This window comes from Chinchilla lanigera, unplaced genomic scaffold (genome assembly GCF_000276665.1).
Source record: "Chinchilla lanigera isolate Chin_1 unplaced genomic scaffold, ChiLan1.0 scaffold00013, whole genome shotgun sequence".
NCBI classification, from domain to species: Eukaryota; Metazoa; Chordata; class Mammalia; order Rodentia; family Chinchillidae; genus Chinchilla; species Chinchilla lanigera.
In genome coordinates, this window is record NW_004955414.1 from 7,103,099 (window position 1) to 7,117,243 (window position 14,145).

Sequence of the window (14,145 nt, forward strand, 5' to 3'; positions counted from 1 at the left end):
CAAACAGGCCAGAACATATATGTAAGTGCATGCAAAGTTGAAAAAAGAGATCGAAGTTATGTCTTAATATTTATTGAAGTGGTCGCTATGGGTGATTTGCAAGAGCTGTATGAAAATAAAATTAAAATCGTCAGAGTCCACACTTCACAGGGGAGATCAGAAAAGGATATAACACAAAAGAGATCTGGAAAACATAGAGCGAGGTAGTCTTATTCACCTAGATGGAACAAAAATATGAACTCAGAGGGGAAGCTAAAATATTTTTTAGTAACTAGATATGGTACAGCATGCAACATGTGTGCTTTTTTATATTTATTTATTTTATTTAATCCTTACAGTCTGTGATAAGTATAATGTTAAGTACAAATAAGCAAACGGAGTCTCAGAGTTGTCAGTAATTCACCTAATGGCTTATAGTTAGCAAGTCACAGGGGGAACTCCCACCAAGTAATTCTGTTTTTCAAGGAATTTACTCATGAACTTCACTCACTAGTGTACACATCTATTTTTGCCCTTAAGTGAGACTGCTTTCAAACTTACCAGACACATGGTTTTGAGTATCTACCATATATGCATCACTACAGTTTTCAAAAGGACCTGGACTCTTTAATAAATAATATCTGAAGTCCCCTCTGGCTGTGGCATTCTTCAGATCTCACCTCATTTCACACGTTTAAGATACCTCAAAGAAAATCAGAGTCTCAAAAATACTTGCTTTGGATGGTGGGATGTTTTGAAATTTTCTTCTTTTCCCCAGTTTCTGTTACATACCAGCAAGTGCTCAGAAATGAAGGATGACTGGCTTGGTAGGTTCCTCTAGGTACAGCAGGCAGTAGAGGTACAACTGAGTGAATAATTCCTATTATCCTGCTTAATATTAATCTCCCCCACTACACAGCACAGATACTGCAGTGGAACTTTCCTACTTCTGAAGAAGTAAACATTTAACATTTTTATTTCTGGCTTCTTATTTACAGTTACTTGACAACTGGAATCACATGTGACCTTTAGCGTGAGCTTTTAGCCAGAGCTTATGCAGAACCAGTTCCTTTTCACAGCCATCCTTTTCTGAGGTGTGTTGTTAAACATTGACAGGCATTTTTGTGTGCTCTGCATCTTGACCATCTGGAATCGGGTTAAAGCATATTTCATGACGCCTTTACCATGTGCTCAGAAAGCCAGCAGAACTGGTTTCCCTCATCTCAGAGACCATCTCAAATGGTCATTTCAAACTCTTGTCGTACTGGGCAGTGCTTGTAAGAACTGCCTCTCACTCTCTCCTGTTTGCTCTCTCACGGTTCCCCAGATCAGGGATGCTCCGATGTTGCTGCCTCTCAAGTTGACCACAGGATACAGAGAGAAGACACTGTGTCTGAGCCTGGACCAGAGTGGGAGTGGACTGGGAATGCTGCTGGGGTCACAAGGAACGCAGTAATCTCCTGAGAGCCTCTTCTCCACATCATTGCCCAGACTGCTACTTCCTCATGGCAAAAGGCATGTAGGAGTTTGCTATCAGCCACGCAAAACTTTTGCTGAGCCCAAACAAGACCTTTGCCACAGAACTGAACAAGATATTTTTTCATTTCATTTTTGCATCTTTTAATCTTCCTGGTTGTAGTCTTAGCTGTTTAGCCCTGAGAATTTTAAGCTACGTTCATTACTATTATTTTTGTGTGCACTTTTCAAAATGATTGACCTAAGCTTTCTGACGGAAGAGGAACAAGAGGCCATTATGAAGGTTCTGCAGCGGGATGCTGTCCTGAAGAGGACCGAAGAGGAGAGAGTCAGGTAAGAGGCCACGGAGTCTCCGGGCACTAGGGAAAGAAGAGGTGGTCTGAAAGAAAAGGACTTTTTTGTTTTCAACCACAAGTGGTAGTTTTGACTTGGAGCCTAAACTTACTGGTTCCAATTTTAGGTTCGCTTCCTGTTACAGAACTTTTCCTCCTTGTGTGTCTTAATTTACCCATCGAATGCGGACCAGGAATAGAATCTTAATTAAAAATAAGCCAGGTGCAGTAGTGCACGTGTAGAGTTCCAGCTGCTCAGGAGGCTGGGGTGGGAGGATCATTTGAGCCCACAAGTTTGAGACCAGCCTGGATGAGAGAGTGAGATCTCATTTTATAAATGAAAACAAAATAAAAAACTGTGCTCCTTTCATTTATTAAATGATGAGTTAAGAATGAAATATATATAAATATGTACATGCTCGACATCCATATATATCTGTGGGATATTTTATATTCATATTTTAAAACGGAATTCATTTTTTAACTGAGGCATAAGCTAAGATTTTTTAAATTTATAAAATGTTTAAAAGAAGTAAATTCAGGAATATCTTCACATTTTTGTATACTCGCAGAAAGATGGGAATAAGATAGGGTCTCATTGAGTTGCCCAGGCTGGCGTTGAACTCATTGTCCTCCTGCCTCATCTTCCTGAGGCATGGACCACTTCCTCTGGCTGGAATTGACTTTAACAGCAAAAGTGAAAGTCTTCTCTGGACAGGTAGAGGTGGCATACCTGTAATGAATGAGTGAATGTGCTCTGACCAAGGCAATTTTTTGTTTGACTTGAGTTCCAAAAGGGAGAGTGGTGCCTTTGGCACAATGTCCTTTTTGGATGGAATGCAAATGTTCCGACCCAGACATCCAGCATTCTTACTACTTCCATTCACCTTTGTGGGAGAATGAGCACGAGACCAGACTTCATCTAGGCCTTACTATTCAGCATCTAAATCTTGGGTTTTGCTAACAGTGCAAGGCTTCTTAAATGTGAGTTACTAGTATTCACTTTGTGATCCCTATCCCAAATATTGTCCAAAAGGATCATAAACCGTATACTTATTTCCTAGGACATGAGGACCACGAATGCTGGATTTATTTGTACCATTTCCCACATTTTGACCCTAATAGAATGTGAATGTTTTCTAAAAGAACATACTGAAATTCTCATAAGCTCTGTAGAATGTGTGATTATGGGTACTAATGATAACTTATGTATAGGTGGTTTCATAAGTTACAAAGGTCTTAACGTACCTTTTATTTCTCATGCACTCACACACCCCTGTGAGGTGGAGTGGGCTCGAATTGCCTCATTTGATGTGTGACGAAGCTGACTTTGAGGCAGATCAGGTGACTCGTCCATGGTCATGCCACCAGTAGGTGTCACAAATGAGATTTAAATCCCAGTCTTGAGGTATTCATTCCCTAGCACTACCTCTTCTCCCTGAGGAGAAAATGACGGGCCATTCTGGCATCTGGCGGTGGGGTAAGAGTAGGTTGTCAAAGCGTGAGCTGTGAATCATGTTCTTTCCTACAAGTCACTGTGATGCTGCCTGTGCCTGGGTGGAGTGCTTCTCCTTCTCAGGAGGCAGTGTGCTTCAAGCAGTTTCCCCGGAAGAGACAGAGGAGCCACACTCATCTAGACAGCAGAACCTCTTGGTAGTATCAGTGCTTTACTGGTTCACAGTTTATAAAGCTCTTTCACAAACAACTCTGATATTTCTCATAACAACCCCGAGACTGGGTGGACAGGGACTGTTATACCCACTTAGGAATAAAGCACCAGCCAGTCTAAGCCACTGCAAAAATGTGGTGAGTCCTTTGTAGTCTTGGTTTTCAGCCTGTCCTCTGGTCAGCTGTCCCTAAGGGTGCCTCAGCAGCTATGGAGAGCGCCCCCCTTGGGTGCTTTGCTTTTGTATAGAAAAGATGGGAAGAAGCCTTGGGGTGGTGAGAAATCTAGTGTGGGTCATGTCCTAGCTCCCTCTCTGGGGGACTCATTGTGCACCCAGCTCTTCTTGTGACTTGGCCACAAACAAGGGCAGATAGGTGTGAGGCAGTGACCTGTGGACACTGAAAGAGCCCAACTCATGTCGTGTTCCACACAAGAACCTGGTGGAACTGAAGAATTTCAGGGATGGTTTTGAGATTGTCCTGCTTCTGGACCGGTAGAACCAGAAGCGGGTGTCTGGTCTGGAAATGCTGCTCCTGGCTTTTGCTTACCACCTCTTTTGCCATCCCTCTTTGCCATCTCTTGGCTATTTGTCCTTGCTTCTTCCATCAGACAAAGCTCTGGAAAGGAGCTGTTTTGGCCCCTATCAGTGACTTTACAGGCAAGAAAGTAAGGGCCAAAGAAAAAGTAAAGGGCAAGGAGCTTTCCCAGGGTCGCACAGCTAGTAGGTCCTACAGCCACGATAAGGAAAGTTCTTGGTCCACTGCTTTTCCCTTTGCCTTGTGCTGCTCTTTGCCACTCGTCATCCCCAAAGGAACAGTACGTTAGATTATGACACAGGGGAAGAACTCCTACTGCGTGGACCCTGGGTGGAGTCCAATCCCACCTCTACCGCTAATCAACCCTGGTTCATTGGGAAAATAATTTAACCTCTCCGAGCCTCAATTCAGAGACTGTGAATTATCATAGTATCAAATTCAAATGTTTAAAGTCAGAATTAAGTAAAATATTTCTTAATCTTCCTGGCACATGATAGATGATGGAGCCATTTTAGCGTCTTATCCACCATTTCACCTGTGCCTTTTGAAAGGACAGAAGACTCTAGTTAATAGCCTGACTCCTTAGTGGGAAATTACTACTAAAACTATTATTTAGTGAAGTAAAATTTAATTGAGTACCTATTAAGTACAAGGAACTACTCTGGACAATGATATAAAGAAAATTCTAGGATGATTGAAAACAAGATCCCAGCCCTCAAGGCATTTAATGTGAATTTAAAATCTAAATGTCTCCCTGACATGACTTTACAATACACCAGTTCTTCTAATTGGCATATGGCTTAAAAATGCCAATTATATAATTACAATATTACCCTAAGCAAAACATCATTAGAAAGGTAAACCTGCCACTATAAATCAGACTGTTCTTTCAAATGCTAATTTTTATGGGCTCAGAAGTACAGTCCTCCTGTAGTCCTGAGGACATCACTAATGGGTGATAGCACTGCTGCCGGCCAGTCCAGATCCTGCTTCAGGACTCTGCTTTTCAGTAGGACTTCAGTACTTTCAGTAGCTGAGATTTAGAAATCTGAGAGTTGAAATCTGCTTGCCATTCCCGACATGTCCGTAGCTTTGAATAGCTCGCATCCAGCCTCACTCAAGACACTTTGGATATGATCTAGCTTGTATGTGACCTCCGATCCTGACTTTATGGATGAAAAAAACGAGTGTTTACAGAAGCATCCAGTTCCTAAGTCACTCAACATGTTAGTGCTAGGATATCAACTGGGCCCTAGGAGGTAACCTCTATTGTGTCGCTGGGGTGCAGTTGAGAAGTGACAGTTCCAGGTCACTGTTGCCACCATTACTCTCATTTGTGTTGCTTCTCTTTGCATAGCCACCAAGTGCTGCCCCAAGTTGTCAGCTTGTGTCCCTAACTCCTAGGTAGAGACATTTCACAGACTAGCAGGGAAGCAGAGCAGAACTAACTCCCTCTTTCTTCTCTCTCTTTCTTTCTCTCTCTCTCTGTGTGTGTGTGTGTGTGTGCTCTCTCCTCTCTCCTTTCTCCCCTTTATTCCCCTCTCCCCTTTTTACCTCCCTGCTATGTATTGGTCTGGGTCTCTCTTGCCCACCCTGCCTTTTAAGGAAAAACTACCATAATGTACACATGTAATTTTAGTCATTTATGCTTTAAAAATGACACACTGTTGAGGTGTTTTTTCCTGTGCCTTGGGTCACACTGCCAGCAGGAAATTGCTGCACATGTATGTCTGTGCCCACACCGGCTCCACACCTCCCCCCGTACACACAACCACATCCACAGTGATGGATGCTTTTGCAGTAGATCCCATCTTCACTGCCACCACATCTTATAAGCCTCAGCTGCCTCCTGAAGACCTAGCTTGTTTTAAGTGAAGGCAGTTGTCATTGAAGAACTGACTTCAGGACCTCTGATGTTTTCTGTCAGAGGAAGAGGGAAAGGAACCCACGTTTATGAAGGGGCTGCATCGCACATGGAGCTTCCCATACATTTTCTTCTTTCATCATCAGAACATTTTAGCTGAACTATTCAACAGATGAGAAAATAGGGTAGATGAGAGCAAGCGCCCTGCAGACTTAGGGCCTTGTCGATCTAACTGCCAAGGCTGTGTACTTTCTAAGCACTGTGCTGTCTCTCACACTGTGGGATTCTCTGATGTGTTCACAGTCTAGGGATGTATTTCTTAAATCTTTTTCACCATAAGAAACATGTGCAGCTTCTTTTGTCTCCACATATGTTGGTTTCCAGAGTCTCCACAAAAGGTTGAGTCCCTTGGTATAAAGGATGAAGTGTGGTCAGCATCTTAAAAGCACAATGATGCTTGATTCTCTGAAGCAGGATGGGGTAGAGGAAAGCAGGGTGGCTCCTTGTCCCAGCTCTGTGTGACCTTGGATACCATCTTAACTGAAGACACTCGGATAAGTGTCTTCACTTGTCTGGACCTCAGTTATTTCATCTAGAAAGTGAGGCCATTTGCAACTGCCCAAGGTTTTTTCCAGCTCTCACTCTAAATATCTAAGAATACTTTCAAGTCACACAGTCTTGCCCAGTTTATATGGGGGATTAAACAATATCAAAAAGAGAAGACTAAGAAATGGACCCATCATCTCTCTGGCAAGCCTAACCATCCATGATTCTTGGCTTCCATAACTGGCTGGATCCACCAGGTCCTGCTCTGAAATTATATCTGTTCATACTGAGGAGCTGGAAGCTGGGGTATGCACATGTGAGAACAGGGAGAAGAGGAGGTGGGCGAAAGTGTTGAAGCCAGTGTGGAGGGCTGCACATCTAGCTTTCCTCTGTAAATCCTCATACTATCTGTGCCCTGGAGAGAGCTGACAGTGGCAGTGACAGCTACAGAGTGAATTTTTATGTATAACTCCACACATATGCCTGGCATGTGATAGATAATTAATGAATGAATAAGTGAACAGATAACCAGCCAGGATTTAGATACATCCTTTAACATACAGAGAAGCACAATGGCCATCTTTTTAATTAACTAAATTATTTGTATATGGTGGTAAAAGGATTAAATGATATAATGCATGTTGAGTACCAAATGTATGGTTCGGTACAAAACAGACTCTGTGTGTTAGCAAAGGGAAAGGAGGAATGGGTAGGACATGACCTGGATGTGCATTTCCTGGAGTGCACTGCTGCCCACCCAACCACCCGCTTTTTTGAGCATCTTAACTTCTCTGCATGATGCATGAGTATGGAGAGGATGGTAAAGGACAAAAATCTGTCCTCCCAAATTTATCCTTTTCCATTTCAACTAGATGATGTAACTATTAGAAAATCTAGTGCTGATGTGGTTGGTGTGATTACATTCAGAGAAAATGAGAAATCAACATGCACTAGTAGAAGAGATCTTAATGGCACAGTAATGGAACTTTCTAATGATCTACATCTTTACAAAACTTGGTCTTTGATGTCACACATATGGAGTCAGTTACAAAATATTACAAGTGACCAAGATAGAAAACGACAGTGATTATTAAACCTAATGGTGATAATCAAGTTGGAAACACATAAGTAGCACTTAATAAGTTTTTAAAGAATTCAGATTCTTTTCAAAGAATTCAGTGCATGGACAGTGTATGATTCTTTTCTCACTTTAAAACTAAGGAGCTGCAAACCCAGTCCTTATCCTCATGGCTACCAGGCTTTTCAGGGACCAGGTGTTAACAGGGTCTGATGCACATAGCCTGTCCGTGTTGTGTGTGGGTCAGGGGTTTGCAGCCAAGTCAGTTAGGCAGGAATGGATTAAGAGTTGCACAGAATCCCTACAAAGTGACTTCTAATTGAACAAAAATTAATAAATAATCTTGTGAAGAGCAGTTGGGAGTTGTTATGCTATGATGGTTTGTGGCTCCTTCAGCAAGAATGCTGACAGGTGCCATATTTTATCGTGTTTTTTTCCTGTTCTGATGAGAGATGAGCATATCCTGCCTCATTAGAAGACCCTGCCTTTGTGATGGGGCATGGCTCACTGAACCTCAGCAGTGACGAGATCTTCATTACCTCTTACCTGACTCAAACTAGGGTGACTGCTGAGCTTTTATTTGATTTAGTCACTCAACAAACAGTTACTGGGTATCAGCCCTGTGCCAGGCTCTGTGCTGTACACCAGGGTTTCAAAAGTGATTAGCTGTAATCCTCGTCTTCAGGGAGTTTGCAGATTTGACAGATTAGTGGGTGAATCAGATGTGCAAACAGATCATTGTACGCTGGGGTGGTGAGTGCCGAGGGCAGGTGTGGTGGGAGCTTAGAGGAGGGCAAAGAGTGCCCTCTTGATCTTGAGCTACAGCTGAAGAATGAGAAGCAATGTGTTGGAAAGAGGAGCAGGGAATGACATCCTGAGTGACTTTCAGGCAAGCACTTCAGTTAGCTATCTCAGAAATCCTGCAGGGTAGGTCTCATTTCTTCCCCATTATACAAGCAAGGAGACTGAGGTTTAGGTTCAATTGCCTCCTCATGGTTACAGACAAGAAGAATCAGAACTGGGATTTGGATATAATTTGGGAAGCCTCCAAAGCCTGTATTCTTTCTGCCATGTCTTCCTGCTTCTTTTGGCTTCTACAGGAGTCACAAAGCAGTTTGGAGGACAGGAAGAAGTTGAGTGTGCTAGTAAGCAGGGTATGCTAAGTGCTAAGTGTGGGAAGGTGAAGCTGAAGTGGTAACTTGCAGCCAGGTGGTCAGGGGCCCCTGGCATGCCTTCTCTCTGCAAGCGCTGGTTCAGTGCCCCGCCCCAGGGAGCTCAGTCTGCTAGGGAGAAGTGGCAGGATTTCTCTCTTCTGGACTTGAACTCAGACTTGGTCCTGTTGAGAGCAGGAAGTAAAGCTACTCCAATAGCCCAGCAGGGCTTATCTGCTCTGCTCAAAGCCTTGGGCACTAGAAATATTAAGAGCCATACTCTCTGTGATGACTTGGAACAATGAAGTGACAATGCTGTCCCTGTTAGAATTTGGAAATGGGCTACCATGATGCTGTATGGCCAGGCTGGTGATGGGCACACTTGCGGTAGGGTCACGTGTTCCTAGGTAATTGAGAGAGAAGACATTGCAGCAGAGTTGACATTAACCAGGCATGCTTGGGAGAAAGAAGCCATCTTTGGTAGACTCGGGGTAACTCCCCACTCATATTCCCGATTTCCAAGTACACTTGTATGCAGCGCTCACACCCAGCCTGCTGCCATGTTGGCCCCTGAACATTCTCAGATTAAAACAGATTTGCTACTTTAGGAGGTTTGCACATTAGCTCAAATAACCATCATAAAACTCCCTTGGACTTATGTAGTACTTTGTTTTCCAAGAGCTCAATATTTCCTGAAGGATTTTATTCCACTTTATCCTGACTATATCTGTATGAATAAGAAAAAATATATTTGTGATTCACATTTTATTGAGCTAGATGCAGAGGCCAAAAGATTTACCAATTAGAACAATGTTTTTCCAGTGCATATAAGTTAGGGAAGGTTTAGAAGGGCAGCATTGCTATTTAGGTTTTAACTTTTCAGTAAGCATGAGTGATTGTGGAACTCTGAAAGCAATATCTGCACAAGTGGAATCTGCCCTTGTGCTCTGCTTCTGCAACTTAGTCTTTCCTGATTCCCCCTGCTTTTTCTTTTCTTTTTTTTTTTTTTTTTTTTTGGTTTTTCTCCAGTACTGGGAACCGAACTCATGACCTTGCGCTTGCCAGGCAGGTGCTTTGCTGCTGAGCTAAATCCCCAGCCCCTCCCCCTGCTTTTTCTGTGTTCATTCCGTCAACATTAAGCACTAGGAACATCACGCCCCCATTCCTTTCAACCTTCCAGGAAGGTCTCTGATTAAACTCATTTCACCACAATGGAAAGGACTGATGAACTGGTAACTAAATCTCCCTGAGTTATTTATCCAGTGTTTCTTAGGTACCAGGCATGCTCAGTTTATATGTATTATTAGTTTATTTTATCCTCAAGATATCCTCAAGAGATGGGTCACTGTTGTAATTGCCTATTTATAGACAATCCAATGTTTAGGGAAGCTTACTATATCATCCCTCTCTGGGGTACTTGCACTGGGCCAGTAGATACAGAAGACTACAACCGACAAATGAATCTGCTTTTGAGAAATTTGAGATGTCATCTTAGGATCATGGATTAAACCTTTGAAAGATAGATAGATAGATAGATAGATAGATAGATAGATGATAGATAGATGGATATTGGCCTTGGTTTCTCTGAATTTCCAATCAGAGAGGAACATTTGTTAGTCATCTGGGAGGTTTGTAGTGTCCAAAATACTGAGAGGTTCACTTTGCCTCTATGTTTACAAATTTATTTATGCAGTGTCATTTATTTACTGTGGGTTCTCAACACAGTAAAGCTCTTTTCCTTTTGTAGACATTTGCCTGAAAAAATTAAGGATGACCAGCAGCTGAAGAATATGAGTGGACAATGGTTTTATGAAGCTAAAGCCAAAAGGCACAGAGAAAAAATCCATGGTGCAGATATCATCAGAGCATCCATGAGAAAGAAGAAGCTACCGGCAGCAGGTGAGATGATTGGGCTGAGTGCTTATAGCCAGCATTTCTTTGGGAAGGAGGAATGGGGAAGGATGTCAGAACTGTTACTGAAATCTGTGGAGGAAGTTTGTCCCAGGTATGCTTTGCATAATTTATGACCCTGCAGCTCAAAATCCTCTTGCCTGGGGTTTGGATGGAGGAGGGTGGGACCAAATGACTCAGCTGGTGTAGAGGAACACAGGAAGCACTTTGGGCACTATGCTGAGTTGTAGTACTTGGGATTCATCAGAGGTCTACCCCCTCCGCTTTGGCTTTTAACCCTGGAAATTCTGAGCCTTCTGAGTAAGGAGAAGGTTTAGACAGAGATCAGCCTCCCTGTTTGATGGTCTTGACAACTGGAATTTTTTAAGTCAACCAAGTATATTTTTTAAGAGATATAAAGGGAACTGTTTGAGGACTTATTTAGAATTTTTTTAGTTTAGTAGATATTTATTGCGTGTCTTTTCTCCAACTCTGGATTAGTCGGTATAAACCCATCTGGGTCTAGCCTGTATGTCATAAAGAAAATAGCAATTACCTTTTGTGTGTCTGTTGTAGACATACTGTGTTATTTCATCTTGTAAGACTGGTATTTTTTTCCCCATCAGCTTTCTTGGACAAGCTGAGGGTTACTTGCCTGAGATCATACTGTTGACAAATGGCAGAGCTGGGGTTTGAAATTTTTCTCAGTGCCACACTCCATGCAGATTAGGGCTACTTGCTTCGTGTGGACAGTGTACTGCATGCAGCTCTCATGCTTTCCTAAACCACCTAGACTGTAAGAAATCTTGAAGGGTACTACATAGCACTGTGTGCCCCATTTTGCAGCTGAAGAAACTAGACTCCTGTGTGATGAGACCTGTAGGGGCCACCACCCTGGACTGTATTTGGCAATTGAAAGCCCCAGTATTGCTTCATCTTGATGCTGCTGGGTGTATTTTTGGCACATACTTGCTATGTGGCCTTAGGCAATTTTCTTGAACTCTTCGTTCCTTAATTTCCAAATTTTTAAATTTAGAAAATTGATCTTACCTTATAAGATAATACATACAAAGACCTCAGCACGGTGCCTGAGTCAGTCATCACTCCAGTTTATGCTAATGATCAAAGAGGTTCAGGTAAAAAAAAGAATATTGGGTGTTCAGAGGCAAAAGAGTTTATTTTCTAAAGAAGGAGCACAGAGCTTTAGTGGGTCTCGGACATCTGGGCTGGATGATGTGGATGCAGAATTTGTATGCAGACTGTAGGAGAAAGGAAACGGAGGACGCCAGGACGCCAGGAGAGGAACAGTCCAGATTAGCATCATTTGTTCCCCCTTTGTATCTCAGGGCCAAGCATCCTGTTGCGTACATTGTAGATGTTTGGTAAATGATTGGTAAGGATGATGCTTCTACCCCATTGAATACTCCCTACCTTACATATCCCCTGGCCCAACGTCACTCCTGATCCCAATTCAAATCAGATTAACCTAGAGGTAGTCAAAGTTTTGCATTAGCAACCTCCTCAGTTACGTGCACACTTAAAGGTACACCCATGCTCTTAGGAAATTCTGCTTGAGGGGCAGCTAATGTCACGGAGAGTTACTGACTTCTCTTAAAGATGTAATTATGCTCCCGGACTCAGATAGCTTCGGCATTCAGAGAGCCTGAGGTTCAGGTTTGAGCCCTTAGTGATAGGAGCTGAAGAGAGAGTTACGGATTGTGGAAGTGAGAGGTAACCTTCCTGTCTTTATTATTTCGTATTTCAGCTGAGCAGAGTAAGGACAGAGCAATCAGGGCAAAGGAAAGCTGGGTGAATAATGTCAACAGAGATGCTTTCCTTCCCCCAGAGCTATCTGAGGTGGTAGAAGAACCAGAAGACAAGGCAGCCCCAGCAACCCTAAGGTAAGACGGAGATTGCCGGGAGCGCTCTGCTTATGGGTTCCCTGGCTTGGTGCATTGTGTGGGTAAAATGGCAGTCGAGGGGCACAAAGCCTGGACCAATGGCACAGGTGTGGGGAAAGAAGCAGGCTATGAGGGAACTCTGGACCCTGATAAATGAAGACAGAGCCTAAGCAGTACTTTTCCCACTTCCAGAATTTCTTTTCTGTTTTTAAAATTTTATTTTAAAGAGAGAAAAAAAAGAAAATTGCAAAACAATAGGAGAATAACAATGGTTAAAACATTGAGTATTGTTATCTTTAAATTTACTTACTCAGAGTACAAGATATAGATATTTAATTGTCCAAACAATATTAGCACAAACCTTTCTTTTCAGTGAATTAAGATAATTTTTTTTTTTGCTTTTTCCTTCCTTCTTTTCTCCTTTCCCCATTCCAGTTTCTCTTTCCTTTTGAGAAGTTTCTTCCCATTTCACAATATCTATTGTGCATTTTGGATTTACTCTTCCAGCTTTTCACACTAGGGCGACAATACAATGTTTACACATACAAATCTGATTTATTTCACTTATGAGTATGATTTCAAATTGCATCCATTTACCTATAAAAGTCTCCAGTTTATCCTTCTTTATGGCTGAGTAGTACTCCATTGTATAAAAATACCACATTTTTATTATCCATTCCTTGGTTGATGGGCATTCGAGTTGTTTCCAAGATTTAACTATTGCAAAGTGTGTTGTTCTAAACATGGGTACACATATATCACTGCAGTATGATGTTTTTAATCCTTCTGGGAAGATACCCAGAAGGGGACTAGCTGGGTTGAGTGGGACCTCTAATGTTTTCTGAGGAAACTCCACACTGATTTCCACAGTGGTTGTATCAATCTACACTCCCACCAGCAGTGGAGAAGAGTTCCTTTTTCCACACATCTGCTCCAGCATTTGTTTACTGGTCGATTTCTTGATAATAGCCATTCTTTCTGGGGTGAGATGGAATTTCAGTGTTTTATTTCCATCTCTTGAGTGACCAGTGATGTTGAATATTTTTCCATGGATTTATTTGCCATTGTTCATGAGAGTCGCAGCTTCCAGAATTTCTAACAAATCTAAATCTTAAATTGTCAAATGTGATTTCTTTCAGCACCAGAAATAGGTGTTTTTTTTCTATTTGTACTGAGAGTTTCTCCTTAGAATAGGACAAAGAAGTACTCCAAAATAGATATAATACAGTGATGTCAAAATTTTTAGAGACTAGGTGCCCAAACTGCAACCCCAAATCCACTTATTTATTGCAGAGTGGCAATTCTGCATTTAACCTGATTACTGAGGTTTTAGTTTTGAAACAACTGTTATCCAGTGCTCGGCTGCTGGGGCAACTTGGCTTACATGCCAACAGAGAGGGCTCTGTGTGCCTGGTTTAGCACACGTGTCATAGGTTCACCATCACTGGTGTAGAAGAACAAGTCATTTCAGGAGAGAGGTGAATTATAATCTGATTGTAACAGCTTTGTGCAGTGGAAGAAGTTTAAATCCAAGAACTAGACAAACATAAATTCAAAGCCTAAGTGTCATTTAATAGGCATTTATTTAACCATGTGCAAGTCACTTAGCCTAAGTGTATTTTCTTTCTTTGTGTTTCTTTCTTCCTTCTCTCTTTCTTTTTTCTTTTTCTCTTTCTTTCTTTCTTTCTTTCTTTCTTTCTTTCTTTCTTTCTTTCTTTCTTTCTTT

At 42.0% G+C, this 14,145-nt stretch overlaps 1 protein-coding gene across 6 annotated transcripts in view; it reads left to right on the forward strand.

Moving 5' to 3' along the window:
- Positions 1 to 1,140: 1,140 nt before the first annotated feature.
- Positions 1,141 to 14,145, forward strand: part of Sytl2 (synaptotagmin-like 2) — a 68,553-nt gene continuing 55,548 nt past the window's right edge. For 2 of the 6 annotated variants that reach the window (XM_005379771.2, XM_005379774.2), the window contains exons 1-3: positions 1,170 to 1,788; positions 10,376 to 10,527; positions 12,284 to 12,419. In XM_005379771.2, coding sequence (XP_005379828.1) covers positions 1,688 to 1,788; positions 10,376 to 10,527; positions 12,284 to 12,419 — 389 coding nt within the window. In that variant the 5' untranslated portion in view covers positions 1,170 to 1,687. Of the gene's footprint in view, positions 1,789 to 10,375; positions 10,528 to 12,283; positions 12,420 to 14,145 lie in introns of all 6 variants that reach the window. The other 4 variants (XM_013511852.1, XM_013511851.1, XM_005379769.2 and 1 more) reach the window with 4 other exon arrangements.